We start from the raw sequence: 17,466 nt of genomic DNA, 5'->3' as shown, positions 1-17,466 counted from the left end.
TTTGTATAGCATGCTATCCCATTTTCTGGCCGTTATTCACACCCCTACTTTTGTTGGCATTTGTCCTTGCCTTCTTCCCCTCTGATTTCTTCCCCACCCCTTCTTTGCTTTCTGTTTTGGAAGATACATTACACTGTGAAATCAAAGTTTTTCATAAAAGATTGTAACTTTAAGAAACCTCTGACGATTGTGAAAACTGATAGAATATGTGTGTGTGTGTGTGTGTAATTAGGTTTCTTAATACTCGCCATCGGTTGCCCGTATAGGCGAGATCTCCAGAAGAGTATTTATCGTTTTAGATTTTTGAGGACAGCGCATGATACAGAAAGCAAGATGCCCCAATTTCAGAAAAAATATGAAAAACAAGATCTATAAATCGGAGCACCAAACAATCTTCTAATTCTTTACCTATCCCAGTGTTTAAGCACTCATACACAGAACCTCGCTTTAAAGTCTCGTCCGAAAGATTTTTATTTATTTTAGTTGGTCATCACGGGAATCCAACCAACAATGTCAAGATTTCAAGGCTAGTGATTTAACCGATTCAGCACTGCACGCTGGCTAATAAGAAAATGGTGTTGGTATTGAGGACTTTGACAGTAAGCCAGCTTGAATATACATACCAGAGCAAAGTTCAGCCTTCGCATCGTTCCTGGACAGTCTGTCAAGCAGTTAAACAGTAATAATCTCTTTCACTTTCGTAAGGTACAGGAACTTCTGTACAACGAAAGTGACCTTCACCGTCGTCCGAGAATTGAACCCGGGTCGATTAATTCACAGTCCAAGGCTTTACCTGCCGTAAGGTCTGTTAAATAACCCCAACGCTATCCTTGCGGACACCTTAGGATCATACGTGCAACGTACTGCGTCCATCCGGGTCCCGGTTAGAAACTTGCCGTGACCGCTCAGATACGGCTTGAAATCTGGATGAATATTTGGCGCCCAGGAGGTGAAAATTTTAACCGTTATGTAACCGATAACAAAAGGTGCCCGGCCGGGTATCGGAGGGTATTTAACCGTGTCTGCTACTGTGAGTTGACGATGTACCGGATGCCGGAGGAAAATAACTCTGCATTAAAATTCTCCGATTACCCGTACGGTGCCCCACCGGTCACTTGACACAGGAGGGTCATCGGCCGGAGACCTTAAAGAAATTGGCAATTTCAGCCCGTTCAGACATCGGTATCCCATCGTAAACCTAATCGGAGTGTAATGTGACGCAGGCTTTAACGACAGTTTTTTTTCTACGGAACATCCTTTACAGAACTTCTATTGGAAACCAAGAGGGGAAAACAAATTTAACCATCAAACATTCATTCCAACTATTTTTTTTTCTCTTGACGTGTTAGAGTGAAAATATATATTAATTCTTTGTGCATTATAGTATAAATGGCCGTTTATGTCAGGTGACCGCCGAAAAGAGGTGACAGTTTCTATTGTTATATGAATGCATGGTTTTTCGGTCAAATGCTTTGTAATTAATCACTCATGTCTATCGACCTTCGTGATTGTATTCCTAGGAATTTGATTACAAACCATGCACTATTGTACAACAATGCACTCAGAATTGATATCTATTTCCTAATCCTTAATTTAGTCATATATATTGAAATAAAAAATATTGAAATTACTTTTTAATCTCCACAAAAAATACAAAAAAAAACATCTTTGAAAAAACATTTCAAAGGTTATAATCTGCACATCAAAATATAACCAACTATTGTTTTGTATCAAAGAAAAAAGGAATAACAAACTGAGCGTCATATATTAAAATAATATAAAGAAATACAAAGAAAGGGAAACAACCTGAAACTACTACATTAACACAGAATGTAATAAGCTGATATACGTGTTACAAGAAGAAGGTTTTAAAGGCACTCTATTCTTTTACATTTAATATCTACAAAAAACTTGACGCAGAAAATTTAACACAAGTTATGACAATTTCAGCTTCCCTCACAGAGGAAACTAATTTCAAATAATAATGATGCAATTAAAGATTAATATAAATTTAGGTTAAGGTGGACGAAATATTAAGATTAAGTGACATTCCCTGTAAAACCTGTTTTTATCCAAATAATTATCTTACACCTGAAAGTGATTTTAACTTCTGGCCCTAATGAAAAGCATTATCCTGACTTTAATTTATTATTTCATGAAATTAAAATTGATTTTAAATTGGGAAAACATTAATTGGTAAATAACAAAGTGTTACAAAGTGTTGATTTTAAAAGAAAAAAAACACACTATTTTGGGATTAAATTGACGAATAACAATACATTCAAATATTAAATTGATGATAGGATAAAAAATAAGGACCAATTTAGTATCAGGATCAGTATTCGGATCAACTTAGTCTCTAAAATGTTGATAATATGTTGTACTATAGAGAAGGCAAACATAAGTATTATTATGTTTAAATTATGGTTTTACAGCAAGTTAGATGCTTATTACCAAAGGAATGTTAGCATGTATGCATACTTAATTTTTCATAATGTTAGCAAAATTTTAAAGACAATTTTGACTTCGACACAAAATACTTAATCATTATAACAGTGCTACTTTAAGACAGCAACAAAAGTAAACGGTGGTTCAGGTAAATTTTGCCAGTAGGTAAATCAGTAAGAACAATATTCGAACACATAAAATAAAAAGCCTTTGAGATATAGAATAGAAGTAAAAGCATTTTTGGGGGCATATTTTAATGTTTGATTGATTCAATAAATTGAACAAATAAGTAATACCCTAAGCATTTATTCAGTAAAAAATATACTGCTCTTGATTTTCTATTAGTAGCTCTTGAGGTCGTTGGTAAGCGGGTAGTCATGTGTGTGCATTTTTTATGTCTATTTGAGTTGCAAGAAATGTTGAAATGTCATGATCGTGACCAATTGTGAAGTTAAAATAAAACGCTTTTTATAAAAAGAATGTAATACATGCGACATCATCAGTTACGTATTGGATATCCCTATATGTTAGTTTTAGTAACTTGTGTTAATAGTCTTTGCATTGCATGAAATAATTTATTGATCTTACTGGGTTTTCATTATAGTGGCTGTCATTTTGGAAGCCCTGGTGAATATTGAACATAGCAAAATAATATAATATATTCTTTCATTCTACAACTATCAACTAAGGAAATTTCGATCTTCATCTGTTATTTAATATTTAATTATTTTGGCTTTGAATTGGCAAGGGGGGGATACTTACCGTAGACGAGAAAACAACAAGGGACACAAGCAAAAATGTCACCAAAACAGTATGAAACAACATAGACATACATCTGAGGAACACAGAGGGATTAATGATAAATATATATTGAGAAATTTCTTACGAATAACAAGCGTCATTTAGAAAATCATTCAACACTTGTAATTAACAATATTTAATTGTAAATTGAAAAAACAATATTGTTTATTGTTGTATAAAATGTTTACACTATATAATTTTCTAGTGAAACCAGAAGAACATACTTTATACTATTTGTGTAAGTCTTGAATATAAGTGATCTGAATATATAATAAGTTTTATTTTGATATGATTTGATGTAATTAGTCTTGTTTCTTGAATATACATTTTGTCTTATTTATTAATTTACAATTTTTCTTGATTTGATATTGATCAAAAATAAACATCTCTCCCTGTAAGTTTTATATTTATTTTTCTTTTGAATTTCTTTTTTCTAGCGTAGCACGGCGACGAAGTAAAACCGTCTCCAGTTCATTTGTAAGGTCACCACTTTGATTTTTATCTTCAACCTTCTTGACGTAATAACCAGGGATGTATCCACGTCTTCCGCATACTTCAGCAAGGAACCAATCTGTACTACATTTTTCCAAGACCGTCACTACATGTCCCTCCTTGAGTTCGATTTCATCCTGCGTTCTTGGTTCGTAATCCCACATAGCTATATATTTTTCTAAACAAAAACATAAATAAATATAATAAATCCTTTACTGGCTAAATGAGTAGCTTCTGTTGGAAATTTAGATAGTTCTTATTACGTTTTGTACAATAACGCTCGGTAAAAATAATTAAAGAAATATTATAAATACATGTTATGTCAAAAGAAAGAAAAAGTGTAAATATGCATGAACCTTTAGTCTTATTAATTTGTTCATAATATCATTCATTTGAATACAATTAATTATCAAAACATTTATCTCAAGCCACAAATACAAATAATTTCGATGAAATCTGTCCGTAAAATATGAAAAACAAGATCAACAAGGAAAGGCGGCGTTCAATGAACGCAACCCCCACATGACCCAGCAACAAGAACCAGTGGCAAGGAGTCCTGACGGACCCAAACAAAAAAAAGGACAGGGCACAAGGTAGAGCACGGACAGGCTAATCACTAAAATGATAAATAAATTGTAACTGAGAAGGAATTCAAAGAAAGCAAATAAATGATTATATAATAGGAAATAATTTGTAACTGACAAGGATTTCAAAGAAAACAAATAAAATGTTGAACAATAGGCCCACAAAGATAAAGGGCACAGGAGAAGGGGACAGGTACCTCGGGGAGAGGAGGGGGGTAAATTAAAGACTTAAAACTAAGGGCAAGGTGGAGACTTACCGTAGACTTACCGTAGACGAGAAAACAACAACGGACACAAGCAAGAATGCCACCAAAACAGTATGAAACAACATAGACATACATCTGAGGAACATAGATGGGCGCCGCCTTGGAACGGTCAGCAGCACAAGTACAGCTGGAGAGTATAAACCGGTAAATGGTGCACCTAACCTCACTTTTAGCCCCACCATGTTCCATTAAACAAGACAGGACTGTGGAACACAGAGGGGCGCCACCTTGGAACGTTCAGCAGCACAAGTACTGCTGGGGAGTTTAAACCGGTTAATGGTGCACTAAACCTCACTCTTAGCCTCGTAAAACTTACTTTAAGTTTTCTTCATAATCGATTTCAAATAAACGGAAATAACTTCTTGCTTCAGTTGAACTTACCTGGCTTTTGTTGAGGTACCGGTATCATATCTTGACAGGATTGGACATGAAATACAGGATCCGGATTTGCTGCTTGCTTTCGTTCTGTACTTGGAATTGGAGATCCTATACATTAAAAACATCATTTGTTTCTTTACATTTAGCCTGGTGAATAAGTGTAAAAGGTTTGCAAAACTTCGTATTTAGAACAGTTTATTTAAGTGTTTAAAAGTTTCAGTAATTTAGTTACCATCAGTCTAGAGCTTGGTCGGGACTTCCGTGACCGAGTGGTTGAGATCTTTGGCCTCAAAACACTTGCTCTTACAGCTGTCATCTCATTCATGTGAGGAAGCTATCCTGCTTGCTTATAGACATTTGTTGTTCTACTCAAATGCCGGATGTGTCTGAAATAATGCAAGGAAGGGCACCTGTGGTCTGACTTTATCAGAAAAGCTTCGGCATCGCAGTTTGACCATAACAGTGTTTGTGTGACTTAAAACAGAGCATAGAAAAGCCTTGTCAGACCGCATGATTGTCGAATTTGAACAGTTGAGTTTGTCCCAGAAACAGGCTTAATCAAACCGAGCCTGCAACATTTTCAGTTTTGTTGTGTTGGACTTTCTTTAGGGATTCTGTATTTCTCTAATTTTTGACATGATTTTAACGTGTGTTAAATACTGATCATATTTAGTTAAGCAGGATTAGGGGCTGAAAATTTTCAGTATAAATCCTTTTATATACTTAATATATTGTTTTCCTTTGCATATTTGCAATAACGGCATACTTTCAACCTAGGATTGTTTATTTTCAAAGTACAAACAATATCAAATTGGTTAATATTAAAAAAATCATTATATGCTTGATAAGTAGATAGTGGAATGAATTTGACAATTTCTCAGTTCATCTGAACTGTTTTTGATTACTGATGATAATAGATGAATACGGTGGCATAGAGGTGACATTTGCAGTTTTATTTTATCTCGTGGCCACGACTTATTATCTTGAGGCCTCAAGATATTATCTCGTGGCCACGACTTATTATCTTGTGGCCACGACTTATTATCTCGTGGCCACGGCTTATTATATTGAGGCCACGACTTATTATCTCGTGGCCACGACTTATTATCTTGTGGCCTCAAGATATTATCTTGTGGCCACGAGTTATTATCTTGTGGCCACGAGTTATTATCTTGTGGCCACGAGTTATTATCTTGTGGCCACGACTTATTATCTCGTGGCCACGGCTTATTATATTGAGGCCACGACTTATTATCTCGTGGCCACGAGTTATTATCTTGTGGCCACGACTTATTTCAGCCAATGAAAATGGTCGTTTCATCTTGAACAAAAGTTAATATCACTAAGACTTTATATCACACTGGCCACAGCTTTGACAAGAGCGGCGGGTCAAACGCTGCGGAGGTGAAGAAGGGGGACGTTTTATAATTATTCTTCTTCTTTTTTTATATGGTCAGGTGTTTCTTTCATTCATCTTTTAAGATATACTTTGCTTAAATTTAATATAAGAAAATATTAATAGTTGTTACATAGTCCCTTTGTACATGTAAACATAAAATAAGCATGTTTTGACTTCACAGATAGTTGATATGTTATGTTTAAAATTCTACACAATATAGGTGTTAACCATGAATATAATTATGTAGTGTCAGTTTTTTAAGTAAAGATTACTTGACCTGTTTAATCTCAAATTAAAACTTGTCTTAGGGATTTTTAGTAAAAGTAAATTGAGCAAAATCTTAATCTAAGTTTCTGAGTTAAGATAAATGTCAGATTTGAGCAGAAGTTCTGATTCTGAGAATATTAGTGAAAGCCGGATCTGGGCTCTTACACGATTATTTTTAGTGTTGATATATGTGCACTGGTATGTAAAATGGAAGCCTTGGGTTTTCAGAGATTGTACTGTACAATGGTCATAATTAAAATCCTGCTTTCGTAGCATTGTCATGCTTCTTGTTTAATTAATTATTATGCTTATTACATTTTTTGTTTGATTGGAGTTTCCGTTGTAGCGTGAGATTCGTCAGACCCGTGAAAAATGTAAGATCTTACGAATCTCACGGGAGGGTCGTGAAAAATGTCAGACGTGAGAAACGTAAGACTATTTTAGTGGAGAACATTTCCTGTTGCAATTAAATTAAATACTGTCAATATTCCATTGCATCAATAAAGTAATGGTTAAAGCGAAGGAGTTTGACTGTTTTTACGAGTAAATAATAACAATTTTAATCAATGTTTCGGCTTTAAAATAGCCGCTCGGATGTTCATGATTTTCTACAAATTAATTTGGATTTTTATATTTTGCATAGATCTACTATGAAGTAACTAATTGACCACTCCTTATGTTTTTAAAATAAAAACATACAATAGTGAATGTTGCTGTCCATCTATGAGTGAATTACACAAATGCCGAGTTATAGTAAATTGAAATCATCTTGTTCGGCCCTAAATGAACTCGACCGAGTCGATCATCTCGGCCACGAACTGCATCCGTTCAAATAATCCTTATGATCTGTTAAGAAATTATCAACAGACGTTTTGTGATAAAAAATAACACCAGCGGGTATTAATTAATTTTACATAGGGTAATACTTGAACAGGCTGGTGCTTTAAACCTATAGATACCACACTGTGACAGACCCAGCACAGTGTTGGGATAGTGTAAAAAGGTAATTCTAGTGTAAAAAGGTAATTCTAAAAAATATATATATATATATACTGTATATATAATATATAGACTTTATTAGATATACAGTATATATATTTTTTTAGAATTACTTTTTTACACTATCCCAACACTGGGCTGTGTCTAGATACCTTTTATCACAGACACTTGGGGTGCCTTTAAAATCCAAATAAGATATACTGTATGTGTATTTAAATTCGCGGAAGCAAATTTTCGCGGAAAGGTCCATTTTGGGGGTATATACTAATATTCGCGCTATTTTGAATTCGCGGAGGTGACAGCCGAAAATCATAAATTCGCGTACACCCATCAGGTTAAAAAGTAAGGGAAATTAGTCTTACATGATTAGGCAATTGTTTTCGCAAGCAGCCTTATTTCATTCAAAATACTTTTTACTGTAATCATTGTTGGACTTCACAGTTATTTTCAACACCTGGTGTCAAACAATACGCTATTGTACATAACAAAGACATTCAGTTTGTCTAGCGTACAAATTATGGCACACAAAAGAATGTCCGTTAACGTGCGTGATTCTTCACAGTTTTTAACAGCACTGAATGAGACCATAATCTTTTCACCGATATTGTTAAAATGTTGACTGAGTAATTGTGTTTTGTTTTCCATGTTTTCATCAGTTAAAATCGTTAAAGTTTGTGTTGTTTGTATTGTTTGTTTAGAAAAACAAAACAAAATATAATCTGGTCAGATGTCAAGACATTTATGACTCGGATTATGAGATAAAACTATTATTGGTATTGTTCAAACATGTATATACTTATACAAGAATCCGATTATCATATCAGTCAAACAATAATACACTAGCAAACTGATTTATATACAGAGCTGAATGTCACATGTACAGTTTATACAACAGTAAAATCACTCTTTGAAAGCGCAACGGATACCAGAGACTTATGGCAGCCGTGAACACAGTGATATATTTTGTTCTATAAATGCGCGAAAATATGACTATTAAGAAATTATTTGTGTAAAAATATTCGCGCTGAACATGAATTCGCGGATCGAATGTCACCGCGAAGATCGCGAAAATTTGAAGCCCGCGAATATTTCTACACATACAGTATCTTTGTCAATCCCAGCACATGTACTGGTAATATATGTAAAAAAAATAATATAAGCTGTTTTGAAAAAAAATCATATTTCAAGGTCTAAAATAATACACACACACGAGCTCCACATCCCAAGTGTCTGTGCCTTTTAACTACACTGTGCTGTCGTATAAACTTACATGCTAGAAGATCTTTCGTTTTAGCAGAGGAGATCTACACATTCTTTCAAGCATCACTGGTTGCAGAATACACTATTGCAGGAATGATTGGGTACCAAATTTAAAAAACTATAATCTTACAGCAATGCGACACCAATAAATCAAAGTTCCTGGCAAGTTCAAACACAACCATAGTTAGGTGCTCAACATTTTATATTTCCAAATAATGTATAACCCCAAAATACATGTTTCAATCATAAACATGATCTTTAGACTTGTAATCAAGTTTTCACTTTTCAAGTCATTACAGTCAGGTAATAAACATAAATTATAACTCTAAACTGAAGAAATAGAGGATAGCCAAGTTTTTTCTATAAATACAATATTTATTTTCATTGCGTGGAATAAACATAAATATTTCATGAGTGGTGGTTGCCACAAGTGAAACATGATAATTTTCATACTACAAACTATTTACAGAAAATACTTAAATTTACTTGTTTATTATATGCATTTCTCTTTTTTGACATCACAATATGAAAGACTAACTCGGCTGAATATAGCAGAAATTAGTCTGGTAAGACACCGGTGAAAATATGTATCACTGCAGTGAAAAATATTTTTTTTTGCAGTGAAAATAAGGAAAGTGAAAATAAGCATTTAATTTCATCAATATTTCTCATCATTTTATTTACAAGTATGTAATAAAGAAACATAACCTGGAAATACCATATTTCCAGCTTGGAAAGAGGTGCACATCTTCTCTTCGAAATGTTCTTTTATATTCGTTTCTGCCAGGTACTTACATACCAGTCGAATACCAAATATTAAATAAATACCCAGATTCTTTCATATATATCAAAACACAAATCAGCAAAACAGTTGTACAAAAATTAATTTTATCAATAATTAATATATTAATGTTAAGTAAGTTATTTTACTGTTTACTATCTTTGGGGGGGGGGGGGATATAGTGGGTTTATAATAAAACTGACACTGGAGAAGTCATATGGCAAGTCTCAACCATAACTGGAGTGAAAAAGGAAGATACACTTAGATATCATTTCTGGCTTGCACCAGAATAAAACTTATAATATAACTATACTTAGACATTTTATATACTTAGTATCTATCAGTATTTGTCCTAGATGCTAACTGCTTGCTAGATAGTCTCAAATTAAGAGTATTTTTTTCCTTATCAGATCTGAATTATCCATGCTAGAGGTATTCGTAAACATGTCACAAAAATTTCTTGCATATCAGACAGGATAATCTACTGTTTGCGCGGGTGCTAAAAAACCTTGCTTACACCCCTGGCTTTAAAGGGAATTTCTAGCTCACGGGTAACTGTTTACAGAAAACTCTGCAGAGCATATTGCCGAAAACAATTATGCTTAAGCTAGATGTTCAGATCTGTACTGACAGCTGGTGTAAGATTTTTATGTTATAACCAGTATGACTGGTTCCAGTTTGAATACATTCAGTGGTTTGTAGCAATCAAAGTTTAATGCAAAATCATTAAAACAGAAATTTGCACATTTCTCCTAGAGAAAAATCCTTTTTAAGCTATCAAGCACTTTGAATATTTAAATAATAATATTAATAAAATTATAGGTTAGTAACATGCACATTTTTGTAGTTTAACTGATCTTTTTAGTCACAATTGTTTTGTGTAAGTATAAATCATTTCCATATATAAATGACTAAGTTATGAATCATTTCCATAAATAAATGACTAAGTTAAGAAAATGTAAGCGAAATTCAATCATCCGACCTGGATGGTCAATGTCATTTAAAGTTATAGCTGGTTATATGGATTTCATTAATTTGACCTTGACGGTCAATGCAATAACTTACCTTCAAGTTCAAGATCATTATGAGTGAAGGTCAAGTTGTGTCTGATTAGCTTGAAGGTCTATCCTAACAGATTGTTGTTTTCAAGTTTGAAGAAAATCCATTCAAAATTATCAAAGTTATAGCCACTAATAGCAAAATAAATCAAAATTTGGACATTTGACTTTGAAGGTCAGGATCATTTATGAATGAAGGTCAACTTTTGTCTAGTCTACTTCAAGGCCCTGCCCAAAGATATTTGAGCCGTGTCACGACAAAACCAACATAATGGGTTTGCGACCAGCATGGATCCAGACCAGCCTGCACATTAGCGCAGTCTGATCAGGATCCATGCTGTTCGCTTACAAACCCTATTACAAGTAGAGAAACTGAATGCGCACAGCATGGATCCTGATCAGACTGCGCGGATGCGCAGGCTGGTCAGGATCCATGCTGGTCGCAAACCCATTATGTTGGTTTTGTCGTGACACGGCTCATTTTGTGGCAAAGTATGAGGACAATACAGCAGGATCTTAGTAATGTTATGATCAAGGTGTAAGTTTGCGGACAACAACAGGAACACTGCCATGACTGCAACAATAGTGAATACCTCTATTTCTTTTTTCGTAAAAAAAAATTCTAATTAAAAAATTCAAACAAGGTAAAGTAGTGATTCTCTGGCACTGTAATTCTTCAAAATGGTCTCTATCAATGTGTGAAGTTTTTATCAGGGGACATCTCTGGCAGAGTGGTTATGGTTGTTGACTTCAAACCACTAGCCCCTTACCACTGTGGATACGAATCCTGACAGGGACTTTAGATTCTTTCATGTAATGAAGCTATAATAGCTAGCTTAAGGAATGTCAGTGGCTCTACTCGGGTTCCAGTCTGGACCAGAAATAATGCTAGTCGTAGTGCTTATGATTATGTTTCAAATAACAAATGATACATATGTACTTCAATTGTGTCAGACAAAGTGTGTCCTAACCCTAGACATAAGTGTTCAGGGTAAAACACAGCAATATCAGATGAATTTATGGTTTGTCGCAACTGTTAAGGCAGTCTGATGACAGCTACAATAGCTTCAATTAGTCATCTTTACATATTTTCAAATATGCTTTACCTGGTATACAACTATAATTGTTTCTTATGTAAAACTGAATGAAGCATAATTGTTTAATACAATAACAAGAGCTGTCACAGGAGACAGCCAAGCTCGACTAATAAAATAAGGAGGACAAAATTATGAAAGAACAAGAGCGATCAGTAATCACATGTGTCGCCTAATGATGGCCAATTTCATGTTGGGACAAATTTTGTGACAGACTGACAGACAGACAGACAGTGCACAACTAGACTTGGTACTGATCATTCCTGTAAAGTTTGGATAAAATTGCACCAGTAGTTTATGAGGAGTAGTCTGGACAAGCTTTGGCGTATCTGGCAACTCACAGAAAAAAACACCTTTTGTCAAAGGGCCATAACTCGGCCAAAAATCATTCAACCAGATAACCCGTGCAATATGCGCAAGGACTTGAGCGACAGATCAATCCTGTAAAGTTTCACTGAAATTGCATTAGTGGTAAAAGAGAAGTTGTCCGGACAAACTTTAAAATTAAAAATTATTAAAGGGCCATAACTCTGACAAAAATCATTGAACCGGAAAATTCTGCTAATATGCACAACTAGACTTGGTACTGATCATTCCTGTAAATTTTGGATGAAATTGCACCAGTAGTTTATGAGAAGTAGTCCGGACAAGTTTTGTGACGGACGGACGGACAGACAGACAGACAACGGAGAAGTGATCCCTATATGTCGCCTATATGGCGACACAAAAATCAATTATGTACAATCATGTATTAAGTTATAGTAAAAAATAACATTTGTTAAAATAAATTCAAAGATCAAGGGGAATAATTCTAGAAATAGTCACGCTAGAGTTATGAACCTTGTTACACAATATGTGTGTAATGATAAGAAATATATATTTGAAGTAGATACCTTAAAAAGTAAGGAAGTTATAATATTTCTTAACGAAAATTCTAAGTTCAAAGAGAGATAAATCTGTAAATATTGCTTCAAGTGTTATGAGCATAATGTCACATAAAATGTAATTGATGATAAGGAATAAATAATTTGAATGTTGAGGTAGATACCTTTAAAACTAAAAAAGTCATAGTAAAAAATAACATTTTTCTAGTAAAAAAATCTAAGTTTATAAGGAGATAATTCTTGCAATATTGGTGCTAGAGTTATGAACCTTGTCACATAAGATGTGGATGATGATAAGGTACATATATTTGAAGTATGAAGTTGATCCCTTTAGAAATAAATAAGTATCAGTAAAAATAATATTTTTAAGGAAAATTCTAAGTTCAAGGGGATATAAATCTGAAAATATTGGTGCAAGAGATATGAACCTTGTCACATAAGATGGGGATGATGATAAGGTACATATATTTGAAGTATGAGGTTGATCCCTTTAGAAATAAATAAGTAACAGTAAAAAATAGTATTTTTTAAGGAAAATTGTAAGATCAAGGGAAAATAAATCTGAACATATTGGTGCTAGAGGTATAAAGCTTGTCACATAAGATGAAGTTGATGATAAGGAACATATATTTGAAGTTGATACCTTAAGAAATGACAAAGTTATAGTGAAATGTATTTTACTGCACATAAACTTTAATCTGAAATCTGGACGCAGACGCCGGGGCGAGTAGGACAGCTCTCCATATACTTTGTATAGTCGAGCTAAAAAGTTGACAATGTAATTATAATAATGCAATTATTGTTTTATTGTTGTATTTCAATATTATGGAATAGATATTTACAAAATAGGAAAAAAAATAATGAAGCTATAGTCTATCACTGAATTATCTGCCTCCCCTCATGATAAATCATGAAGATAAAGGACTGAAGGTTGTATGAATTGATCTAGTATTCCCAGGTTAACCAAGTTAAATAGACGATTACCTACTAAGGTGTTACATTTCAATACTTGAGCGTTTCTAACAATTGATTATATGAATGTAAATGTCAAATACACTTTTCCCCATGATGGATGTTTCTCAGCTTTCTTTCAGTTATAACATGTTATAATCTTATGATTCCTATTCAGATCTGACTATAATCCTTTCACAGAGTCTATGAAATAATATAGGTGTAATTTATTGTTACATTCATTTACACTTTTGGTATCTCCTTGTTAACTCCATAATGTCTTCTTTACCACATTTAGTTCACTTTAATTGGTCCGTTTATTATCAAAATTCACTTAATTTACTTTCACTGACAGTTTTATTGTCATTTCATCCAAAGTATCATAAAATTCAATATTGACAAAATAAGGAAAAGATACATTTTGCTGTCATTTTGGCACTCTTAAACATTAATTGCCAAATTAACTTTATTTTCCATACTTTTTGATAACTCTTAATTTAATCCAACATAATTTAAGTGGAAAAAGTGAAATGTGCCTTTTTTACTTGCACTTGTGTCTTCTGGAAAAAAATACTTTTTAAGCCTGACCACTGACTAAAGATGAGGACTGATCCTGTGGGCTACAATTCTTTTTCATTTGAAATGAAAATCTGGTAATTTTACTTATACTGAATTCTTGCATCACATATTTTGCATTTGTCAAGTCTTTCTTCAATGTTTTCATATTACACATTTTGTATCACCAACAATATGCAGATATACCAACAGATCTACACCACTTCCTTTTTGTCAGGTTGATGTTTCTTGCAGAATATTTGTACATCATGTATTTTGCTTTCCTTTGCCTATAACCTGCTGTTTCTGTAAAATTAGAGAGAAAATAAATTTAACAACAGTCATCTGTATAGGGCATCACTTTTAATAACAATATTTTATAAAACAACTTTATAAGGAGCATAACATTTTTAGCTCACCTGTCCCGACATCAACCATGTATTTTCTATATATCAATAATATGGTTCCAACAACAGAGAGTGATAAAACAAACCAATATATTAACACTGATAATCAGATTAATAAATTTTTAAGTGGGCCGAGTTGACTATGGAGTTGATCCGTGCCGCGTTGGAATAGGGCTGAGCTGACTCGGGGCCGAGTATGTTAGGGCTGAGCCGACACTTATTCCAATCAAATACATATAATTAGACAATATATCAGTAAACTTAAGTGTGCCATACCCCTAGATCTACAAATGTCGGCTGGCTGATCGGCTAAAACAAAATTAAGAAACGAAACTCATCGGAGGTTGAGCTACATACCGCCGATTTCTTAAAACAGACTGACATGGCCTACAGTACCTGTAAGCATTAATAAAAACTAACATACTTTCATCGATGCTTGAAATAACCACATTCTAATATAAAATATCAAAACAAGCTTACCTCGATCAAAGCTCTTCGATTTTCCAGGATTTTTCCATCAACTCGACATCGGGAACGAACGATGTCGAAAGACTGCCACTGATTTGGACAATATTTCATCCACACGATACGTTGTCACAGATAAATAAAAGTTGGTATCGTAGAAAATATCTCTATGCTCATGAATAAAAGGAAGAACTACACTTGGATTAATTAATGAGCTTCTAAACGAGGTTTACACACAATTGTACCAGAAAGTCTTACATTTCTCACGGCCCCGTCCGACAACTACCTGCGCATGCGCAGAACGTAAAGTCTTACGTTTCTCACGGGTCTGACAAAATTCACGCCACACCGTCGTACCGACACAATATGGGTCATATGGCGACTTTCCAGCTTAACCTTTGGATTAAGACCTCGGGTGACATTCCATGCATCATTTTAGGCACAAAGAATTGAGTAGAACCACCGAATCTAGCTTTATAGCTTTCTCACATGAAAGAATCCCAGTCGGGATTCGAGACCACAGCGGTGAGGGGCAAGTGGTTTGAAGTCAACATCTTTAACCACTCGGCCACGGGCGCCCTATCAATACATTATCGTCAATAAAAACAAACACTTAAATGTGATGAATACTTCATATTAAATATTTTCTGTCAAATATTTTGAAAAAAGTGCTTGTGAATTAAAACATGAAATCAATTGAAAATTTACCTGGTTTTTGTGTTTGCTCAATTTCCCGAAGCTGTACCTACAAAAATTGAAATTGAAGTGATTTGGACACACTTTTGATATAATAGTGATGTAATTTAAATAAAACCGATGGAAATATGACAATTTTACGAATAATACAAGTGCAAATATTCAAGTAATGCTTTTGATTTTTCAATGACGATATTGATGTCAAAATTAAATGAAATGTAATTTGATCGTATTTTTCAAGGAAGCTATTACTTGGTATCAACTTGAAACTAGACACTTTCGTGAAATTACCATTTGCTAGTAAAAAAGATTAAAAGATTCCGATGAGCTTTATCATCGACTTACTTGTTGTCAAAGAATTATTATATAACATGTATGAAGTGAAAGTTATGAACATTAACTCCTGGAAAAATCACATATCCAAGGCGATTAAAGTACATAGGCGGCAAAAGCCGGAATTAGAAAAATATATATGTTCCGTTGTCATTGTTTCCTATCCTCGCCGACATCAAACCAAAAGGGATGAAAAATGCAAAATATATTTATATTAGACGTCATTAATGTTAAAAAACAGCATACGTAATAACCGTAGTTACCGTATCTGTACTTTGGTGCCACGTGTTTCGTCGTCGTATGGTTCCAGGCGAGGGTTTCCTCGCAATCGGAGGTGCGACAGCTTTAAAATATGTTGTTAAAGATTAATGTTAATAGTCATTTGCATCCATTTTCACCAGGTACCAATTTTTTTTTATCGACCTCGATAAGTTTCGAAAGTAAACAAAAATGTTGATAACTTTTGATAATACAAAATCAAAACATTTCAAAGAATGTTAACTTACAGACGAACATTAAAAGCCATATCATCACCATCGTATTTACCAATTCCAAATCTTACCTTAACATATTTATTATGTAGAAGAGATAAAAAAAGAGATCCAATTTTATTAAAAATGAGTCCTATTCCTTTAGAACAATTATTAAGAAACATTGCTAGTTGCATCTTCTATTCAGATCATTGGAAAATATATTAAAAATTCTGCTAGCTGCAGCATTGTGAGGCATCCTCGTAATAACTCGTTCATGATCAGCATCTGGATCAATGTATTCTTAATAAAGAGAACAACATCAAATTAACAAGAGCTATAAGGGAATATAGTGCCCTAGACCTTTTATATACTGGACGCAGTAAAAACAGTCTTAACTATAAAAAAAATCAATAACAATATTTAAATGAAATGTCCAACCACTTTCAAACACTTAACAAGCCTGTCACCATGTCAATGAAACGGACGAAATTAGAATAAGAGAAGAAGATGTTATAGAACACATAACAATGATGAATCTGAAGTATTCATCCGTTCAGTAGCACAGATAGCATGAGTAAAATTAAACATTTTTAAAGCAAAGTTCTATGATTGAAACTAAGACGATTATTGGAAAGAAAAGATTCAAGAGTAATGCGCCTTGTTATAGATGCTGTTAGTGATAACAAGTGAAATTAGCTTAAGATTCTTATAATAAACCATTTTTATAAAAGAATTAGAAATCTTAAAATTGTCAATTTTCAAAAAGATTGTCAGTTTCAAAATTGAAACATGGAGCTGACGCTTAATTTTATATACATCCATTCATTCATTTATTAATTTTCATTCATGAATTAATTCTTGAATTAATTCATTTA

The 17,466-nt window shown here is 33.7% G+C and overlaps 1 protein-coding gene across 1 annotated transcript; it reads right to left on the bottom strand.

Moving 5' to 3' along the window:
* Positions 1-13: 13 nt before the first annotated feature.
* LOC132723084 (spectrin alpha chain, non-erythrocytic 1-like) lies at positions 14-16,053 on the bottom strand. Its single transcript, XM_060707747.1, has 5 exons — positions 15,798-16,053; positions 4,973-5,077; positions 3,695-3,919; positions 624-661; positions 14-133 (listed from the first exon to the last, which is right to left on the bottom strand). Exons 2-5 carry the CDS (start codon positions 4,998-5,000, stop codon positions 14-16), a joined length of 411 nt encoding a protein of 136 aa, XP_060563730.1. The 5' UTR covers positions 5,001-5,077; positions 15,798-16,053.
* Positions 16,054-17,466: the final 1,413 nt, after the last annotated feature.

Source organism: Ruditapes philippinarum, unplaced genomic scaffold (assembly GCF_026571515.1).
Source record: "Ruditapes philippinarum isolate M1 unplaced genomic scaffold, ASM2657151v2 ctg4153_1_1_1_1, whole genome shotgun sequence".
Lineage (NCBI taxonomy): Eukaryota > Metazoa > Mollusca > Bivalvia > Venerida > Veneridae > Ruditapes > Ruditapes philippinarum.
The sequence above is the reverse complement of the archived record's forward strand: the minus strand, read 5'-3'. Positions and strand labels throughout refer to the sequence as shown.

Coding starts and splice junctions, on each gene's coding strand:
- LOC132723084 (XM_060707747.1), bottom strand. CDS start 5,000: ATGATACCGGTACCTCAACAAAAGCCAG. Junction 662..3,694: donor GACGGTTTTACTTCGTCGCC/GTGCTACGCTAG, acceptor ACTGCTTGACAG/ACTGTCCAGGAACGATGCGA. Junction 134..623: donor GAAGGCTGAACTTTGCTCTG/GTATGTATATTC, acceptor TTGATTTCACAG/TGTAATGTATCTTCCAAAAC.